This window comes from Penicillium subrubescens, assembly GCF_028828155.1.
Source record: "Penicillium subrubescens strain IBT 31985 chromosome Unknown utg000007l_segment0_segment0, whole genome shotgun sequence".
Taxonomy (NCBI): Eukaryota; Fungi; Ascomycota; class Eurotiomycetes; order Eurotiales; family Aspergillaceae; genus Penicillium; species Penicillium subrubescens.
The window spans coordinates 1,283,890-1,303,414 of record NW_026643157.1 but is presented as its reverse complement, the minus strand read 5'-3'; the positions used below and the strand labels follow the sequence as shown (position 1 = coordinate 1,303,414).

Here is a 19,525-nt window from a genome sequence, read left to right as displayed (position 1 = left end):
TCACCCGGCGGGATTGGCAACAGATTCCGCCCTTCCAATATTCTCCGTCCATACAGCAAAAAGTAGGTATGGAGTCACTCTAGTTACACACATAGTACTTGAATGCTTTGCAGCCCACAGGATTAGACGACCCCGCGGGCGCATACCCCAGATCCAAGGCCCATACATTATACATATTTACACTGGATCCAGGGTCTGCAGCGCTTAACAAAGACAATCAAAGAACCATAGTTCATACAGTATATTCAATATCAGCCTGGCCCGCCCTTCAGATGACATCGCCCAGCGTGGGAAAAGGTCTTTCGTCCGCATTGAGCTTAGAGGGAAGAAAAAGCACGGCCCATGGAAGGCAGACCACGCTAGACAACTTTAACCCGCCAAGAGTGTGCCATTGTAGACGCGTGGGGCAGTAGCAGTAGTTAATTAGCCCACGCTTCTTTTGTACTCCCGTCGATCTGCGCCCTGCGATCAGCAACTGGCAATTCGTTAGGGTGTCCGGTCTATCGGGTCCAGACGGTGAATAACATGGACGGGAGTTACTACTGCAAGTAGTTACTATTTTCCTACTACTGGATGTACTACTGTACTTACTCATCGCGGGCCTCGGGTTATTTCGTCGATCGGTTGATTATAATGGACGTACAGCGACTCTAGTTTTGTTTAGATAGCACTAGCGCGACTATGACCGAAGTATTCCGTCGTTCTACAGTAGTCAAAAAGGGGAACCCAAGATATAAAATTTATAAAATTTTGGCGTCACACTTTAGACCTATTTCAACCAAGCGAGATGAAATGGCCAAACACTCTTCTTCCTGCACTGTTTCAAGCGAGACGAAACAAACGCTCGAAATAGATTCCACTAAAAGTATAAACTCCCTTCGCTAGCCTGCAAGCTTCTGCCCTAAAGGCCTTCGCCCCCAAGTTAAATAAATAAAGTCGTTAGCGTCAACCTTCTTTTCCTCACAAGCCACCTGTGCGATCCAATCCGCTTGTCCACGATGGGCGTTTTGCTACAACGCCTGGCTACGAAGACAGCAACGCAACGCTGGATGTGAGGCTGAAAAAGTTTACATTGGGCCGATTCTCTGTCTGACGAATGTGGTCTCTTAAGACTCACAGTGCCATCTCACGTTGCATGAAGTCATGACGACCTGGGGGCACACCAGCGCATCAACTGCGCCGCGACAGAACTAAACTACCTCAACTGTATGGAGAAAGTATAGATCTATAGACCAGACTGTAGTCAAGCTGTCTCAATCCTTCCTAACATTTTTCATCCCAAGGTTTGCCCGGTAGGGCACTTCCAGCGGCCTGGCCCGTTTATCATCATCATGAAGCTAACATGATGCCGAGCCACCGCCTCTATCAAGCTGTTTGGCTGATACCCCCCAGCGGCGTGACCGTCGACAGCATAGCGATGTCATTAGAGGGACAATTTGTCCGACCCAGTCCTAACACTGTACATTGTAATATCTACATGCTAGCTGTTCTTGTCCTTCCTTCTCTTAGTCTCTCTCTCCCGAATACAAGCTATACACTCAGACCGACCCCAGCCTCAGTGTGATCTTGGTTTGTCTCTCTTGCCGAAGTCCGCTTTATGTATCGCGGCTTGCAGTATCCAATTTTGTATGATCTACAGATCGAGAATCTAATCTCCAGCTATAGCGTATAGGGTACAAGACAGAAACAGCCACGATGGGGTTTCACAGGTCGTCCATGAATATTGAGCTCAAGGAGGGCCATATCCTCACTGCATACTGCGCCCGTCCATCCGGGGATGCCTGCTATTCGGAATTGGATTTGAACGAATTCCTCGGGGTCAGGAAGGGTAAGTAGCCGTTATTCAAAGCCCGTTATGATTCGCTCTGCCTTTTGGCCGTTATTCCCCCTGGGCGTTTTGCAGTCTGCCTCGCGGTGGCTGGCAGTAGCTTCCTGCATCTCACGACCGGGGAACGTTGCTGCAGTCTTCAAGCCACTTCACGCGACAGGGAGATTAAGAGGTTCTATCATAATAAGCATGACTAACGCGAATCTCCACCTAAATCCTTACAGGTAAACTCGCATGGGGCTCCTCCGATTTCTCCAAATCCGCGGACAACATCCACCTTGAATGGGAGGGAGACAGCAAGCCCAAGAACCCGATCCTCCGTGCCGAGCTAATGGATGGCAATGAGAACCACGATTCGTGTGTGAATTTGGCGGAATGCATCAAGAACGAGGACGGACGTCTGCGATTCATGGAATGTTTCTAAATATGGACCGGTGCTGGATAGTTAAATTGCTTTCGGTTTAGGGGACTTGTATTCTTTTTCTTTTTTTCGAAAATGTGACAGAAATTGAGGCCATGGGCTACACAAGCCCTTTTTTCACATAGATCATGTTACTATTATTGCAATTATTCTTGTTGTCAAGTGTAAAGGGTACTTTACACAGAGGTACATCTCGTTATCCATCAACCACTTCGTGCGATAACCGAACAGGTAAGTCAAAAACGCACCCACCACTACCTGGCCTGCCGAGGTAAAATCATCAAAGTTGATCGATGAGAATAGAATCGGAGGTGACAGGTAATCAAAGCCCAAATCAGCCAAGGGGAAAGACAAGCCAATCCAACGAAGACGGTCTCACTAACTCCATCCAGCTGAGGCTGAAAATGAAACTTCACATAACCCCTGCTAACCACCCCTGAGAGGATGCAGAGATGCATATTCCCCAGTGCCCAGTAGTGCCCGGTGAAGCGTGAAAGGAGGAGGGGGGGGGGGGGGAACATGCCCAGCTCGTGGATTGCCGCCTTTTAAGGTATAGTGGCGACCCGCCAGCTTGTCACTTTATATTAGGGCACTAGTGTTAGCCGGGGTTGCCCCGAGTAGCCTCAATCTGCACGTCACACAGCGAGGGGCAGGGGTCGCGGAGCAAAGAAAGCAGTATTCTGCGAGATTGATGATGCCGGGGGCCATTAAGGCAGCAAGGATCACAGTGCCAAGGTGTTAATGGACTAGTGGCAACTGTACTCGATCACATCGCGCCTTCTGTTGACATACGCTAACCTCGGCTTAATCCTTGTCATGCTCGTTCTAGTTCACGTTTTCAAGGGTCTGGAGATTAAAGATTAGTGTGGATTTCTTTTATCATTATACTCCGTGCTCCGTACGGACTGCGGAGGAATCGCGATGGATCAAGGGAGACAAAGACCCTGTTCTTCAACGGGGGTATTAACTCCGTGGAAGGAAGACACTTTAAGTGGTGCCAACGGCAAACCAGCAAGTGGAGACCCTCTTTGTCGTGAAAAGCAGCGGTAAAAGGAAAGGCTCGCGTCTTGGTATACCCATCACCAGTTGACCAACCAATCGCCGGTCGGATCGACTTAAGCTCAGACTCCCGAGGCGTCAAATAAGCGAGGTTTGGTGAAGATCTCGTCTGAAACGGCAGAGAGGCGAAAGCTCCACTACTATTATCAGAAAATGGGCAGCGTCCAGCACCTGCATTGAGTAATTGAGATAGACCAGCGATGATCGTGAGTCGTGGAAACAAAGCCAAGGGGATCAGACTCATCCTCTATGCCTTTTTGATCGGCTAAGGGAATCGCTGTATCCAAAAATAATCTTGCGGATAGTGCCGACGTCGCAGTGACAGAGAACGGACCATAGATAGACACACAGAAGGGCTATCCTAGAAAGGGCAGGAGATTGGTGAGGACTCGAGGACCGGTCCATGTCCCCGCCAGTAGGTGTTCGAGAAATTTCATGGAGGTATCTACCTAGGTATCTAATCTATCTATCTAGAAAAAAAGTGTAGTTAAAGCTATGAGGAGTGACGAGTCGCTAAGCAAAAGAAAACTCCCATGAATGGACCGGCCTCGATTGACTTTGGCATGCAGAGCGAGAACAGAACGGGGAGGCAGAGAATAAACCAAAATCATAGATGAACGGAAGATATCAGAAGATATCGATTCCATAGCAGTGATCGGATATCCCGTAGATGAGCAGCCAGATCAATTGTTTCATCCCTCCTTCGGTAAATTCCCCTCCCTCCGTGCTTGTCCTGGCAGAGATGGATAAGTTATGCATCACTAACATATAAAGAAGAGGGGGGGGGGGAGAAAAAGGGGAAGATAGGGAAAATCCAAGAAAGAACAACGCCCAAATATGACGCTCGCAATAAGAGTGACCTAATGCCCATGTACCTACCCGGTTCGCAACAATTCCTCCTCTTTCTAGGTCAAATGAGAACTGTCAAGCAACACCATGACGGAGAGCAACTTGAAAGTGAAACGGAGTATGAATATTGAGAAAAAGGAAAACGCTAGGTTCAGAGAAAACTGGCAACTGAAAGCTTATGGCAGGAGACGGCGTGGTCTCCGTCACAAGCCTTGAAGGGAAACGTGCATTTGTTCAAAAAGGAACAAGGAGGTAGCAGAGGAAAAGAAAATTTTGAGGCCGTCATTCATAACTATGTCAGTCGTTGCACCGTTGCACGCAAGTCTCATGAGGTCTGATGACAGCCAATTCGATGCCAGAAACTTTTAAATCTGGTAGGCCGAACGCAGCTTCTGGGCCACGGGGCCAGGAAGCTGCGAAAGGAATGAATCGAAGTTGGGTATCATGTTCTTGTAGCCTTGCAGGACCTATTTTCGGAGACATGTTAGAAACAAAGCACCTAATTGCGGATATTAAGGGAAGAACGTACCTGCTGGAATGAGCCTTGGATATCATGGTACTCTTCCTGTGACAGTGACTTGGTTGGGAATGACGCAATTGACTGGAAGTAGTCGCCCAGGCAGGACTCCAAAGCCTGGGGGTTCTTCATGACCATGTTGTTGAAGCCCAGGAAAGCAGAGGCCTTTTCACGCGTGAAGTCAATCTTGCTCATCGACTTCAAGAATGGGGAAGCGAAATCATGAAGCTGCGACGCCAGAGAATCGGGGCAGCAGAGTCCAAGTCGGCCCAGGGCTATGGCAGCGTTCTCATTGACAGAGTCAATGATCTCCTCGTTGTTCATGATGGCCAGAAGCCCGCGGTACAGCTTGTCAGCATAAGGAGCAAGCGCAGCCTTCTCGTTGACTGCGATCTCACCACAGGACCAGCAGGCGTTGTTCAGCACGCTGAAACCGGTTGTGCGATCATCATCCCGAATGAGGTCCAGGTCAAGCTGCTTGATGAGAACCGGCATGATAGTGGGGATGTATGGCTCCAGATGCGGGAAGATGCTGATAGCGCAATCACCCAACAAAGCGTATGAAGACTGTCGGACCTCATAGTTGGGGTCCTGCATACAATAGCCAAGGAGGTCGAAGAAGGGAGGCTGAGAGTTTGCAATCAGCTCGCCACTCTTCTGTTGATCAATAGCTTGAATGATCGCGCTAAGAAGATCCAAACTAGTGACCAAGAAGTCCTTGTCAGGTTCATCAATAGCCTCGTTGCTCTGAGAGGCGATGAACTCCTCAAGATTCTGGTAGATGATCTTGGTGCATCGCTGGAAGAGATGGGGAGCGAAAGGAGCAAAGGCATCACCGTACGCGGCAGCAATGTAGCCCAGACATTCGAGCAAGGGGAACAGCTCCTGAGACTGATCGGTAACATGGTTGTATCGCTCAATCATAGCAGGCATGAGGATATCGACCAGCTGCGGCTTGGCCAGTTCAGTCATGACACACTCAGCCAGAGTCTGAATGCAGTCGTAAAGGATGTACATGTTGCGGTCCTTGTACTTGCCGAAGCACTGAACGAATTGGCGGAGGATGGGCTCGCAGTAAGGAGTCAAGTTATCGTCAGACTTCTCTTCCAAGCTGGCAAAGGCCGATGCAGCGGCTTCCTGAACCTTCTTGTTGTTGTCGAGCATACGGGTCAGGATTCCCTCCATCATCGGCTCAAAGAACTGTTGCTTCTGGCTCGGGTCCTCAAGGTGTGATGCCCATTCAGAGTAGCGTCCCAAGCACCAGCAAGTGATCTGGCGCACAACAGGCTGCGCATCGTTCAGCAGGGAGATCAGATATGGCACAAGCTCGGGAAGGTGAGGAGTGACTGCGTCCATGCAGCCATCAGCAACGGCACCCAGGGTGAGGACAGCTGCCTCGCGGTTGGGCCACTCCTCGTGGCGAAGGGTCTCCTTCAGGTACGGCAGGATAATCTCAAAGATCTGATCATGGTAGACATTTGAGAAGACATCCAGTGCAGCAGCTGAGCACTTGCGCAAAGTCCACTCGCCCTCAGGATCATCGCCAAACTCTGAGTCCTCAATCTCGCCCTCACTCAGCTCATCCTCGTCCTCCTCGGGCTGCTGTTGACCGTTGGCCGCCTGTTCACCGGGCTTTGATGTATCCAAGCGAGCACCTTTTGCCTTGGCGAACTGAGGCTTCAGATCTTCAGCACGATCTTCAAGATCGGCATCGTCCTCTTCAGCCATAAGGCGGATAACGTCATCTTCCTCGTAGACCATGTTCCGAAGCAGAACAGGAATGACCTTGTGCATGTACGGAGCCAAAGGTTGGCGCAGGCTCTGCTGCTCACCAGCAACAATCCAGAACTCAGCCGCATCAAGAGCAAGCTCCGGGTCCTCCTGGTTTTGCTGCTGAATGAGAATGTAGGTGACAAGGCCGTCCAGGTGCGGAATCAGCTTTTCTGGTGCGAACTCCACTAACTGCGAGAATGACTGGCACACCATCTTCCGGACCTCGGTGTCTTCATCGCCCGAAAGTTTGAAGAGTTGCGACAGGAAGACGTCCAATGTAGCCACCAGAGCCGGCGGCTGGTGAGGGAGGAAGACATGGATGCTGTTCAAGGCGAGCGAACGAATGCGAGCACTCTCGCGAGTGGTGAACTCGAGCAGCTTCGGGATGATCACGTCAAGCGGGCGTTGTCCAGAGTAGTCCCGGTCCAGGATTTTGCGATTGTCTTCGCAGACCTTGAACAAGGCGGCCATTGCAGCCTCCTGAGTGGCGATGGAGATATCACCCTGGTCATTTCCAACGAGGGACAGCAGCTCCTGTAGGACCTCAGGCCAGGCCAAAAGGCCACCCTTCTGGACCAGCTCAGTAATGATGCTACCGACACCGCGCTGGACTTGGCGGTCATTGTCTCGGAGAGCGATCAAGGCGGCGGAACGGATGAAGTTCAGACTCTGCTGAGGGATTGTCTTGTAGGCCACCGAGAGCTTGGTCTTCATGTTCATGGTAGCGGCGAATCGGACAACACCATAAGTACTGGGGTCAATGCCCGCCGCGGCGACAGCGGGAGGGACCTGCGCCGTGGAGAACATGTAGGTGATGTAGTTGACATAGTCCGGGGACGAAGTGGCTTGCGACAGCATCTAGTATCCCCGTGGGCGAAACGTCAGTATTTGCGATCCTCGTCATAACTGTTGAGTGTGTCTGTCGTTGTTACTCGGGGGTAAAGAGCGGGGAGGGGAAAAGTGCAGAAGATCTTCACCAGGACAAAATAACGGGGAATCAAGTACATTTTCGGCTTGCTTTCGCAGCTGAGGGTTCATGCTGTTCAGGGAGTCCCTGAGACAGCAGGCGAGCTGCCTCAATGGCTCATCTTGCGGTTGCCAGTCCATGTTGGAGCGGTTCAAAGTCGACTTGTCGCAGCGACCGTAGGAGCAAAGATGGTTGTGGCACAAGGAGCCCCGCCAAGAATGTGGGAACGGGCCCGCCTTTGCTGATGCCCCGGGTCGAGGCACAAACCTGCAGCAAAGAACCCTGGTCAAGAGACAAGGTGAGTCTTTCCAATTTAAACTTGGAAATGCTGAGAACAATGTAGGACGGTGAAAAATAAAATTTTTTAGGACCGGTTGGTCTGCCCTATCGAACTTCGAGGAGGTCGGGAGGTGGCCCGGGCAGAAAAACCCGTAGTGGGTAAGGCGGTCAACCACTCAAAGGCGGTCAACCTCAATTAAAAGGCCCGTGCGCTAAAACTTGTCAAAGATGTATGAACCTCGAGGGACGCTAGGCGAGACAAATAGTAATGTCTGGTCAAAATGACATACCCAAAGTAGAAGTGTGGTGGGATATCTCACGGTAATATACCGAAAGTAGAAGCGTGGTGATATATTGGCGGAGAGCGAGGCGGTTTAGAAGGCGGAGAGTTGAAGAGGGAAGAAATTCAAGTTTTTATACCCCATTGATGCCTTGATTCTAAGGCATAAATTTCTACTTAGGTTAGCTCGAGGCAGAATTAGCACATCCTTTTTTCCTTCATACCACCTTCCTTACCAGGACCTCCACTACCTACCAAATCTTCCTCTCTATCTTCGTCCCTCTCCATCTTCTTCCACTATATTTTCCTCTTCTACTCCCTCTTATATAGTTGATGGAGTAGTGACTTCATCATTAAATCATTACTTAACATAACAGTTTTACTATGTAAACAAAAATGGTAACCTAGTTGCAGACATGGTAGAAAGTAGAAAGGTTGGCAGAAAAGTTGGCAGAAAAGTTGGCAGAAAAAGTGGCAGAAAAAGTGGCAGAAAAAAACGGTGTGCCATTACTTAGCAAACAAATGACTACGCTAAACCTGAATAAGTTAATAATTTATGCCTGAAAAATTGGGCTGGAATCCGAGTAACAACTGTAGTGAATGGGGGGCTTTGTTATAGCGTGCGAGTTGCAGCCATATCATGTTCCACGGTTGCGTACTACCTATATACATCGGGTTTAGTATCCGCTAACCGCGGATACTAGTGGTCTTTTGGCCTTGTTGGTTGGTGTTTACGAGGCTTGGTAAAACGGACAGTGATCTAGACACTGCAATCAACTTTGATGAGTTTCATGTTGTGTATGCAGGATCCTGACATGAATATCGTTGTTTATGGTAGATCTTGCGTACGAGGTACTCAACGCATGAGACTATCGACTAAAGGGGTGCCAGAGAAGAGTGAGACACATCCATTTTAGGGTATCAATACCTGTGAATCTCGAATGGAATTGAGTGAACAGTAGGTACAACGCTTCGATATATACTGATACGAGGCGATTGTGTGTGCTCTGAGATAGAGACGATACTAAGACGGCGTAGGCGTATGAAACAATAGTAAACACCGGACCAAGTGCAAAACATGGAATTTTCCATGGGTGAATATATAGAAAACTAGAGGGGAAACAATCATTCTACTACGTGGGCAGAAGCCCGGAAGTTACCAGGTATACACGATTCACGAATTCGTGGACCCGGATACCATGGAAGACGCTGCCGTCAACCCTGATGGAACCGTATCAATTCCCGGTGAATATATAGCCCATGCGTATTTGCAACATTATATACGTATCTATCCACAAGCCCATCAAGCCCAGACCATCTTCTTAATATCATAAACCAAATATTCCAGAATCCCCGTCCTCTTCTTCGCCTCCGCCAACGAGATAATATCAGACTGTTCCACAACGGACGAAGACTCAACATTCTGACCATCCCCAGCCAACAGTGCGCGTTCAATGTCCAGACAAATAGATCTGACCCGGTCAAGTTCCCGCACGTTGACGGCACCAGTCACCGCGCCGAGGCGGGGGTTGGCGAGGGTGTTCTTTGTAGGCACAGACTTGAAGGCAACGAAGCGAGTGGTGGCCCGCTTGCTGCCACGTAGCCACGAGACGAGGTCCCACTCGCCGTTGGAGCTGGATGAGGCTTCTAGCGTGGCTGGGCGAACATTTGACTGCAACGAGCGAGTGTTGACGCGTAGGGCGTTAGCGTCGCCGTCGCGGTAGATGATTACCAGGCCGACGTTGCTGCGCTCGTCTGACTGGCTATCCGTCAGGATGGAGGTGATGTATGTGCCGTAGTGGATGCGGGAGATGGAGCGGAGGTCGATACGTTCGAAGGAGAGGACTTTGTCAGTCTCCCAGTCGAAGCGGCAGCTGTAGACTGCTGCGTCGGTGAGTAGGAGGACGGACTCTTCGAAGGGTAGTGTGCGCAGGGTGTTTGGTTGGCGGGGAGTCAACATCGTCCAGCCACCGAGGAATTCTTCGGAGGGGCTGCTGATGACAATCTTGCAGCTGGTGTCTATGGCATTTTGCCGAATCTTTTCCACAGAGATGCCCGGGTCGGTGGTTTGAAGCTCCAGGGCAAACTCGTCGAAGACATGCGTTGACACATTGCCGAGGAGATAGTCGATACAGGCTTGTGAGAAATAATCGTTGACGATGTTGTTATAGTAGCGCGAGAGGGTGAGGCCAAAGTCGTTTAGGGCACCGCGATAGTCACGTTTCCTCGTGCGAGTATAGTCACCCTTCAGAGCTGCGGTGGATGAGTATTGCTTGGAGATGGCGTCGCCATTATCGGCCCAGAGAGTATTGAACCACTGAGTGGACGAGTCTCCGCCGAGGTCGATGTCAATACCCTCGTTGTGAAGCTGCTGCTCGAGTGCCCACTGACCAAAAGCGCATTGTGCAACGCCCGTTCGGTCAAGACAGTCCATACAGTTGGTTCGTACAATGCCAGTTTGCTTCCGTGCAATAGAACCGTCCTTGACAGCCGTGTATCCGAACTCTTCCAGCGTCTCTTTAACGCGGTCAACCAATCGCGAGACATTTTCAAACTTCATCCCGCGACATTCGCTATGGAAATCGAACCACTCCAATCGCAGTGGCGCCCCATCGATACCACCTGCCTCATTGAAAACATTAGTATACCTGTCATACTGTTCTCCCAGCTTCAACTCTCCAGCGTGCTTGTCAATCAGAGAGACGGCCTGAATCTTGCCATACCGGCGGCTCAATTCTCGGAAGTGTCTACCAAAGGCAAGTTGGTTCGTTTCAGCAGAGTGATGCAGTATTGGCATCGGCTTGAAGGAGTACGGCGACTGCGAGAAGTACAAGGGAATTGACCCTCGCAATTGCAGGTAGGAATACACATTGTGAGACGAGTCCCAGTCAGGTACCGAGAGAATCTGCTCTGTCTCGACGGTATTCGCTGTGTTACCTTCGTCATCCACTCCTCGGCGCAGGTATCGAAGACCCGGTCGATTCACAGATCGCCGTGAAATGAGAGTCAAAAGATAATTGTGCTTGGGTACTTCGGTTTTCATAGCCTGAGTCTCTTGGCTCTCGCCAAGGATCCGACCCTCGACTTGTTGCTCTCCAGCAGCAGATTCGGTCGATGCTGGCTTCTGCTCAGGGGCTGCGACGGTAAACTCGCGCTGTCCAACAAAGCCCTGCAGTAGAGGCAGGACGAAACCATGTGCACCATTATCAATGAATGTATTCATGAGGTATTTGTTCCAGAAATACTGTCCATGGGTTAGCATCCACTAGAGTAACAGCTTGAGTGCTGTCGTAATTCTTGCATAGCAAAACGTACCAATGGATCTACGGCCTTGTGAAGAGGTTGATGCCCGTTCCGCACCTCCTGTGCCTCGAATGACCTCGTCAAATCATAATCATATGCAAAGAAGAAATTGCGCGACGCAAACAGAAGCTTCGTATATCGAATGAGCTTCGGCAACAACTCCGCCGCCTGATCAGAGCTCGGACGACCAACGTCATCCTGGGCTGCAGCTGCAGCAGCCTCAATTTCGGCCTCCCTTGGAACCGCCGCCTCAGCAGCCTCGTCTTTAACCTCAGGAGCATCGACCGACATAAGCGGTGAATCGTCAAACGGCGACTCTGGAGCCTCCTGCTCTAGTGCACCAGGCCGAGGCAAGCCCAAATTCTTACGCGACAGCCAATTCGCCGCAAACCGGCCAAATTGCACGCGCTTCCCAATTACATCCTCGGCGATACTACCAACACTCAGCCCGCGAGCATGGTATGTCTCACGAACAGGCGAGGATGGCGCGCTGCTGATTTCCGTCTCCGCCCCATCAGTCACATTATCCGAGACCTCCTCCTCCTCAGAAGGCGAGTCAAGATCTGGATCACCCTGTGAGACATCCTTCCGGGCCTGTGCAATTGCGCGGGTGGCGTCTGCTTTGGAGGAGATGGGGATTATAGCGACATTAGTCACGGCGTAAACAGGGCGGCCTTGAATTTGGGCGACCTGTTGTCGCTGAGTGATAGAGACTAGGAATGAATAGGATGCGACAGATAAAAGGCCTATAAAGTGGAATTGTGTTAGGGCTGTTCAGGTATCGCGCGCCGCCGCCCTAGCCCCGCAGGTTCGTGAGCTTACCAACGAGTCCGTATGCGTCTAGTACGTCCTGCCCCTCTAGTGACTCGGACGGGGCGGGCAATGCTGTGATCTTGTTCGTTTTGTAATCGATTCGAATGGAGGACGCCTCATTGTTGCTTCCATTATGATTAGGCCGCAGTCCGTTGGCGCCATTTCCGTGCAGAATCAGCCCATCGACCGCGGCGACGATAACCAGTTTGCGCAAGAGGCCTGGCATATCGATTGTGTGCGCCCCAAAAACTAAGAATGCGAGGGAGTGAAACAGTCAAGAACCTGGATTGTCTCTGCGCCGTACAGAGATAGTGATATTCACAGATCCGACTCCATCAGCCGGCTGAGCAGGAATGCTCGTGGGAAACAAGAACTTGCATAACAGCTGACCAGCGAAATACATCATCGGATCGGAGAAGGCCCCACTCCCGAGGCTCCTCCCCGCCAGCCCACGAACTAGTGAATGTGTTATGCTACAAACATGAAATGCTTAGTAGATTGACAGTTCACGGGTAGTCGATCTACTTGCAAATATGGCAAAAGAATCATTCAGGAAAAAAAAGAAATGTTCCAATGACCACACGGTATATACAATGATGCCTCTCTCGCCCCGGTACCAAAATAATCACAAATAGAGAAAATCCAACCATTTAGAGAAACCCAGAAGTCATATCCAATCATTTCATACGGGCATGTCCAGTGCCTGCGTATGAGATTCTGCCCGTCAACCCATCTCGGGCATTTTGGCAGCAACAGTAAAAGTACAAGGAGCTCGGGAGAGACGTAGAGGAAGAAGCCAGATGGGCTGGTAGCTCGGGATGAGGTAGGAAGGTAAGAAAGAAAAAAGGGAGTAGTTTAGAAAGCATGGCGACAGTTGACCTCGTGAAGATGCGGAGAGCTTGATTTTCGGTTCAAGACAACTCGTGAGATATTCAATCGAACTAGACCTGGCTGTTTTGCTTCGTGTGCATCACCGTCCGTTCGAGCTCGTCATTACGAGCGTAGGTAGGCCCTGGCTCTCCGTCGCTCTCTGCCAGATCATCCAGGCCGATTCCATGGTTGTTCTCGACGTCATAGGAGTGAATGAGGCCCTCCCGGTCGCCGTGGCCGTTCATAAAGGCAATACTCGAGGAGCTTCGGCGAGATTGCATGGACCGCCGGGTCTGGAAGCTAGAGATCGCATCGGTGGGCACACCTTCGTCATCGAACTTGGAATTCACCAGGTGCCGGCCGTCGGGGTCATGCCGGGAAAGGTTGAGCAAATATACTCCCGTGAAGATGATGAGGAATCCGCAGAGCAGGGAGATTGTGTTGACTGCATCGGTGGTATTGAAACCTTGGAAGAGAATGAAAGAAGCGCAGAGCGTAGCCGTCGTGAACGTAACGTAGTAGAGGGGGTTGACACTATGGAAAAGATCTTCGTTAGGACTGAAATGCTTGATTTTTCTTGAGGTTTCCAGTCTGTTCCACTTACATCGAGGTCGAAAAGGCGTTCAATGCCTTGTTAATATAATTCATCTGGGTGAGAATGCAGAAGGCGGTAACAATGGCGAAAACATAGGTAGATGCGTGGACGAATTGGTTGTTGCCCCCGAGGGTCAGTTTCACCGCGATACCAAACGCCTTGACAGACATGACAGAGATGGAGCCGACCGTCGAACAAATCGAGATGAAGATCAGAGGATTCTTCTTTCCATGCACCGGGGCAACCCGATAAATCATGACAGTGGAGAAGATTGCAACGACCAAGCAGTAGAGGAGGAATCCTGGAAGTAGGGTTAGTGATCCGAGGAAGGGCGCAGCAAACAGGCTTCCCGCAACTCACCTGGCTTCACGGCATACGCCAAGATCTCATCAATCCGTTCCACGGGCTTGTCCGGAGGCGCATGGAGGACAATGACGACCGAGCCGAGGAGACACATCGCACAACCCAGTTTGCCCAATGTTCCCAATCGTTCCTTCAAGAAATAGGACCCTAGAACCGCACTGCGAGGTGTCAGCCACTGCTGTCGATCGGCCCCATGTAAAAGGATGGCCTTGACTTACCCGATCAGCACACTGAGTGCGCCAAGGGGCGTCACGAGAATCGCAGGCGCAAATGCATAGGCGGCGAAGTTGGCGATCTCTCCAATGGCCACTGTTGCCCATTAGCTCTGCTCAGACATTTCCAGCTCAACGGAAGGTCCATACATGTCACCACACCTCCCCACCAGATCGGACTCTTCAAGTATGAGAAACCTTCTCCTTCAAAGCCATGCTGCCTGTTGGCATGTTGTAAACCCTATGATCATTGCCATCAGCGCCTTGTTTCCACTTGCACCATCTCATGCCAAAATGTAGTGCGATCGCATTCATCGGACCAGGTATCTCGCATCGAGTTCGATCGGTATTCGAGTGCAGACGAACCTTTTTCGTGATCACAAAACTCGTGCCTAGTGAACCGAGTTAGCTGCATGTTCAGGCAAGTTCCTACTGGAATTGATTCGAGGGAGGCGATCGTACCAATGGCCATTGTTGATAGGATGGCTAATATTAGCCCGACGTATCTATTCGTGATGGCGCAAGTTAGAACTTCTGGCCACCTTGTCCACAGGGCATCGGCGCTTTCATGCGCTGAGGATCCGGGGAGCCCACGACGTACTTATCTGGAAGCATCTTGACGTAGTTTTGTTCAGGAGCGAAAAGCCCCTACTGTCGAAAGACCTCCACTGCCAGCAATGGATCTCGGGGGGTAGGAGGGGGTATGAAAGCGAGCGACTCGATTAACGAAGGGAGAGTGGTGGTGGTGAGCTGAGCGGGCGGCGGGCGGCACGGGATCGGGTCAGCTCCACGGGGAGCGAAGGGAGGAGGAGAAAGAGGAGGAGAGCGAAACGAGCGCGCCAGAAAAACGAGCCAGCCCGAGGTTTTCTGTCCTTGAGGATAATGAGGAGGGGCCAGTAGAGAGGAGGAGAAGAGTACAAGGATAATGATGAGTAAGAGGGACAAAGGATGAAGTCGTAGCGCAGACGAGTAGTAGTGGTACGGAGTACAGTATAGAGAGTACGGAGTAACGGTAGAGAGACTAGAGTCACAGAGTGTACGGAGTAAGTAACTGTACTTTACTGTAGCGAGTGTTTGGTGCCTGCGTGCGGTGGGGTTCCGTTTTGAGACTGGGCCGATCGGGACGCGTAAGAGTGAACGGGCTGAGCAAAAACCAAGTAAAAAGTCCAAGAAACCAGGCTCGAACCTGTCGAGAAGAAATTGGGGTATGATGAGATTTTCAGGGGCACTGGATGATAGGAAATTCAATGTCTATTTGTCTATATTAAAGATATTGGAAGAGACCTTGACTATGATGTCCTATGTCGACTTCATGCATACATACTCTATACTCCAGTAGTACATACGTAAGTGGACACACCAGTTTCAACTTTTAACAATGGGCAACAAAGCAGGGGCAAGAAATACTGTAATAATAAAGCAACTGGACCATGCACAAGTTTCAGCTACACAAATTTCTAATACTTGGACCCTGGGTGATCCCAGTGGCGGCGATCGTTGTTTCATATCGATCTGGCCATCCAACCGAATTCAGCGTGTCTATACATAGCGAATGGGTCCACCCCGCCCATACCAGTCCCATACCAGGGCGCGGGTGATTGAGTGCCCGCATCCATGACAATGTATGCAATGTTCATCACTGCAGCTACTACCAAAGTCCAATGTCAAGACTAGAGTCACTATGTATATATCATTGCCCGTCGCCGAGAGGAATCAAACCAATTCCTCAGTAAGTGTACGATGACCATAAAATTTATAGATTCTTGCCATCTCCTTCATTATTAATCTTTTTTTCTTTTGCCGACTTTAGCGTGCCTGGTTTAATCGACAAGACAGACCGCGACAGGATGGGATCTTAGCCCTAATTAAGCACTGGGGCACCAGGCTTTACCGGAAGCTTATTTGGTTGAGTTCGTGGCGTGTCCCGAGCTGTAGGCAGCAATCAATCAGTGATAGGACCTCGAGTTCAGGAGTCCGGTCAGAATCACTCTCACAAAAATTCGAACTGGTACTTATGTTGACCAATTGAATATGTTTACATTTTTCTCAAACAGAACCAATCTCATTTATAGTTAAGAGACTAAATGATAAAAGTACGGCCAACGTGCCGACACAACCAATACGCCGATAGCTATGTTGGGATGCAACTGGGGGGCCATAAAAGATAAAAGATAAAACCAAGTCCAGCCGGACTGCCATCGACGCCAGAAATAACCAATTTTTGGATCGCAAAATGGTATCACGCGAAAGGGGGGTGGGGGGTGGGCGAAGGAAGAAGAGCAAACAGACAATAGAATACACAAACAGGGGGAGGAATGGGAGCTTAATCGAGCCACCAAACTTGATCCCGAGAGGCCTCTCCAAGGTGGATTTGGACGAGGGAAGAGGTGGGACCCTAAGCCGGAGGAAGGAGGGACACAAGACATACCTGGAACTGATAGTAAGATGAAAACCCTGCACCCACGTACCGGTACAGCCTGGAGGATCGGGGTTAGTAGATGTTGATGATGATAGCGAATCGAAAGCGGCCGAGGCACTAAGCCAGTAGCATCCAAGAGTTGTTAGACTGGTTGGCCAATCCAGAGAAGAGTGGGAGTGAGGTGAAAGTCGAATATTGCCAGGATAGCAAGGGGAACAATAGGGTTTACGAAGGGCGGCGACGTTTGAGCTCGGGGGTCGAGGTCTCCTCAAAGTCCCATTCATCCTCCTCCTCACGAGACCGCTTAGAGGGGTTCTCATGGGGTTGGGAGTCAGTATGCTCTACCTCCGCTTCACCCAGCACGATGTGTTCTGAGAACTCAAGAACGCTGTAGGGATCCACCTCATCATAGTCACCGCTGTCGTTGTCGGCTAGATCATCGTCGGCGGTAAGATCGTCGCCTGCGGTGGCATCGGGATAAGCATCCTCAGGTTCATACTCCAGATCTGCGTTCTCAATGTGACCAAGATCGTCCTCATGATCGCTGGCGGGGCCTTCCAAAAGGTCCTCGGCGATTCCAAGCAGGCCGTCCTCGGGTTCTTCATGGTGCGCAGATTCCTCCTTCGGAGCATTCTCCACGGTGGACTCCGACTGGCCATTCGACTGATTATCAATATCATCGTCCAAAATATTGACAGAAGCATCCTGAGCGGCTACGGAATCCAGTTCGTTGGGAGCAGCTTCGTAATGAGGGGAAGCAAAATCGACGGGACGGGTCTCGTCATTAGGCCCAGAGATATAGGTCTCTTCCTCGGCGAGCTCATCTTGATACTCTCCTTGCTCTTGCCCTTCAAATCCATACGGTTCATGCTGGTCGGGTGACTCCTCGTCGTTCACGCCTTCACCGTCGCCCGCAGGGACGGTGCGATCTTGAGCATCATTTTCATCCAAGAGATCTTCGGCAGCGTCAGCTGAGACCGCTTCCGTGGGCTCCTTTTCTTCGACATGATCAGAGGCAGGCATCACGGTAGATGTGGACTCTGTCTTAGGAGCCTCAGAATCATAATGCTCCTCAACATAATCATGAGAATTCTCATCCACATACTGTGGCGCATCCACCTGATCAGTCTCATCTGCTGGCTGTGTTTCGGCAGCCCCGATTTCAGGCTCAGCCTGAGCGCTGTGCTCGCCAGAGACAGAATCGGGAATGGCTTCAATGGGAGCATCCTTATTTACAGTATCGCGAACCTCGGACTCAGCAGTACCACCAGGAACCACCGGCTCCTGGTGACCTTGATCACCAGTTGACTCCGCAACGGGTTGCTCCGCCACTTGAGGATCCTCGTTGTCTTCCCCATCCTCAAACTCGCTCCACGGATGAACTTGAGACAGTCCTTTGCCCTCATTGGCAGCAGCTTCAAGATCGGCTAGCTCAGAATGAACAGCCGGTCTGCTGCTCAAAGTCAGATACAAAGCTTCTGGCTCATTATTGCCATCATTATGACAAAGCCGAAGGTAAATGTTCAAAATCTGATGTAAGGTCACATTGGACGTGTGGGAGCAGTCCTATTAGTCAAGAATTAGCAAAGTTGTTCAATGGAACATGACTAAACAAGAAATGGAGTGGGGGCTTACCTCTGTTATCTGAATACCGAGTGAGTCGATATCAATAACCAGGACCTCATTCTCCGCAACATTATCCAACAGTACCTCACGTAGAGAGTTGAACAGTTTACCAACATTGTCGTATGCGATATCTTCGTCATGAAGGAAGAATGTCTCGGCTGAATCACCTTCCATAGGCGGGAACAAAGAAATCTCGGCTTCCTGGTAAAGAACCTTCACTGGATGGAGGGACTCATCCTCCTCATGGGTTTCCTGACCTTCTTTCTCGTGCGAGACGTTGGCATCAAGATGCTCAACATGTCCATCACCATTTTCATCAACAGTTGACTTGGCCTCCTCGGCAGGCTCAACATTTTCAACATTCTCCGTCGAGGCATCAACATGTTCTTCAGCAGCTGGAGGCTTGCTCCCCGTTGTTCCATTAGTGTCCTGGGGCTCAAGAACTGGGTGGTTGGTCTGAGACTCGGTGTTATTGTCGCCTTCGGTGTGTCCGAGTTGATCAGTCTGGTTTTCGCTGGAGACGGGAGGGGCCTCTTCATCTTGAGTTTGGGGCTCCTGAGGTTCATTCACCACGGGTACAGATTCTGGGACAGCAGATTCTGAGTGAGCGGTCTCCGGGCCATCGTGGGTGGTGGGCTGGAGCTGCACCTCGTCGATTTCCGTAGGGACTCCGCTTGTAGGGTCGCCATGCTCGGTGGTCTCGGTCTGTACCTCAATATTGATGCTGGGAACGGGAGCTACAAGTTCATCGTCTTGGTCACCTTCCAGCATTTCTGCTTCGTAGGTAGTCTCGTCGTACTGAACATCGATATCGGGGTCCTCGTCGACAAGATCAGTGTCAACCATGGATCCTTCGGAAGGCTCATCAGCCATATCGGCATCGTCGTTCGCTTCGGTACCGAAAATTGAAACTTGGGATGTGTTGGGATAGTCATCGGCTCCCATCATATCGCTGTCCATATTCGAGACTTGGTCTTCCATGAGGTCGATGTCGATGTCAAAATCATCAGGCCCTCCGTGATAAGGAGAAGCCATCTCCATCGAGTCTTCTAAAGCTGGGACCTCCATCGTAGCAAATGTCGAAGAGGAAGCGGTGGTCATGGCATGAAACGCGTCGAAAAGGTGTGTACCACGGGGACGTGTTGCAAGGGCCAAAGATGGCGCGCCGGAAGGGTCGAGTCGGCAGGTAAGGTGAGAAGAAAGAATCAAAGGGAAGTAGGGGATTTACGACAGGTTCATGGGGGAATAAAGATCGATCCAGCTCAGGATTCGAAGGGTTGAATAGAAAGAGAAAAAGCTTCTCGCAATAAAAAGCGCGAAGACAGAGAGAGATGAGGTGAGGAGGGAAAAA

At 50.6% G+C, this 19,525-nt stretch overlaps 5 protein-coding genes across 5 annotated transcripts; 1 reads left to right on the top strand and 4 right to left on the bottom strand.

Annotated features, from left to right (window-relative positions):
* Positions 1 to 1,695: 1,695 nt before the first annotated feature.
* On the top strand, positions 1,696 to 2,252 carry N7473_010235 (CVNH domain-containing protein; the record flags this gene model as incomplete). The annotated part of the gene is made up of 2 exons (XM_057156174.1): positions 1,696 to 1,828; positions 2,053 to 2,252. 2 exons carry the CDS (start codon positions 1,696 to 1,698, stop codon positions 2,250 to 2,252), a joined length of 333 nt encoding a protein of 110 aa, XP_057004829.1.
* Positions 2,253 to 3,664: 1,412 nt separating this feature from the next.
* On the bottom strand, positions 3,665 to 7,792 carry N7473_010234 (putative importin beta-2 subunit). The gene is made up of 3 exons (XM_057156173.1): positions 7,453 to 7,792; positions 4,687 to 7,305; positions 3,665 to 4,624 (listed from the first exon to the last, which is right to left on the bottom strand). The coding sequence occupies exons 1-3, from the start codon at positions 7,552 to 7,554 to the stop codon at positions 4,523 to 4,525; spliced, it is 2,823 nt and encodes a 940-aa protein (XP_057004828.1). The 5' UTR covers positions 7,555 to 7,792; the 3' UTR covers positions 3,665 to 4,522.
* A 1,484-nt stretch (positions 7,793 to 9,276) lies between these two features.
* N7473_010233 (uncharacterized protein) lies at positions 9,277 to 12,315 on the bottom strand (the record flags this gene model as incomplete). Its single annotated transcript, XM_057156172.1, has 3 exons — positions 9,277 to 11,217; positions 11,289 to 12,022; positions 12,099 to 12,315. The coding sequence occupies 3 exons, from the start codon at positions 12,313 to 12,315 to the stop codon at positions 9,277 to 9,279; spliced, it is 2,892 nt and encodes a 963-aa protein (XP_057004827.1).
* A 715-nt stretch (positions 12,316 to 13,030) lies between these two features.
* Positions 13,031 to 14,744, bottom strand: N7473_010232 (DUF803 domain membrane protein; the record flags this gene model as incomplete). Its single annotated transcript, XM_057156171.1, has 8 exons — positions 13,031 to 13,493; positions 13,564 to 13,855; positions 13,915 to 14,075; positions 14,136 to 14,226; positions 14,280 to 14,370; positions 14,496 to 14,521; positions 14,592 to 14,635; positions 14,731 to 14,744. The coding sequence occupies 8 exons, from the start codon at positions 14,742 to 14,744 to the stop codon at positions 13,031 to 13,033; spliced, it is 1,182 nt and encodes a 393-aa protein (XP_057004826.1).
* A 1,446-nt stretch (positions 14,745 to 16,190) lies between these two features.
* N7473_010231 (uncharacterized protein) lies at positions 16,191 to 19,518 on the bottom strand. Its single transcript, XM_057156170.1, has 2 exons — positions 18,184 to 19,518; positions 16,191 to 18,114 (listed from the first exon to the last, which is right to left on the bottom strand). The coding sequence occupies exons 1-2, from the start codon at positions 19,273 to 19,275 to the stop codon at positions 16,774 to 16,776; spliced, it is 2,433 nt and encodes an 810-aa protein (XP_057004825.1). The 5' UTR covers positions 19,276 to 19,518; the 3' UTR covers positions 16,191 to 16,773.
* Between the last annotated feature and the right edge of the window lie 7 nt (positions 19,519 to 19,525).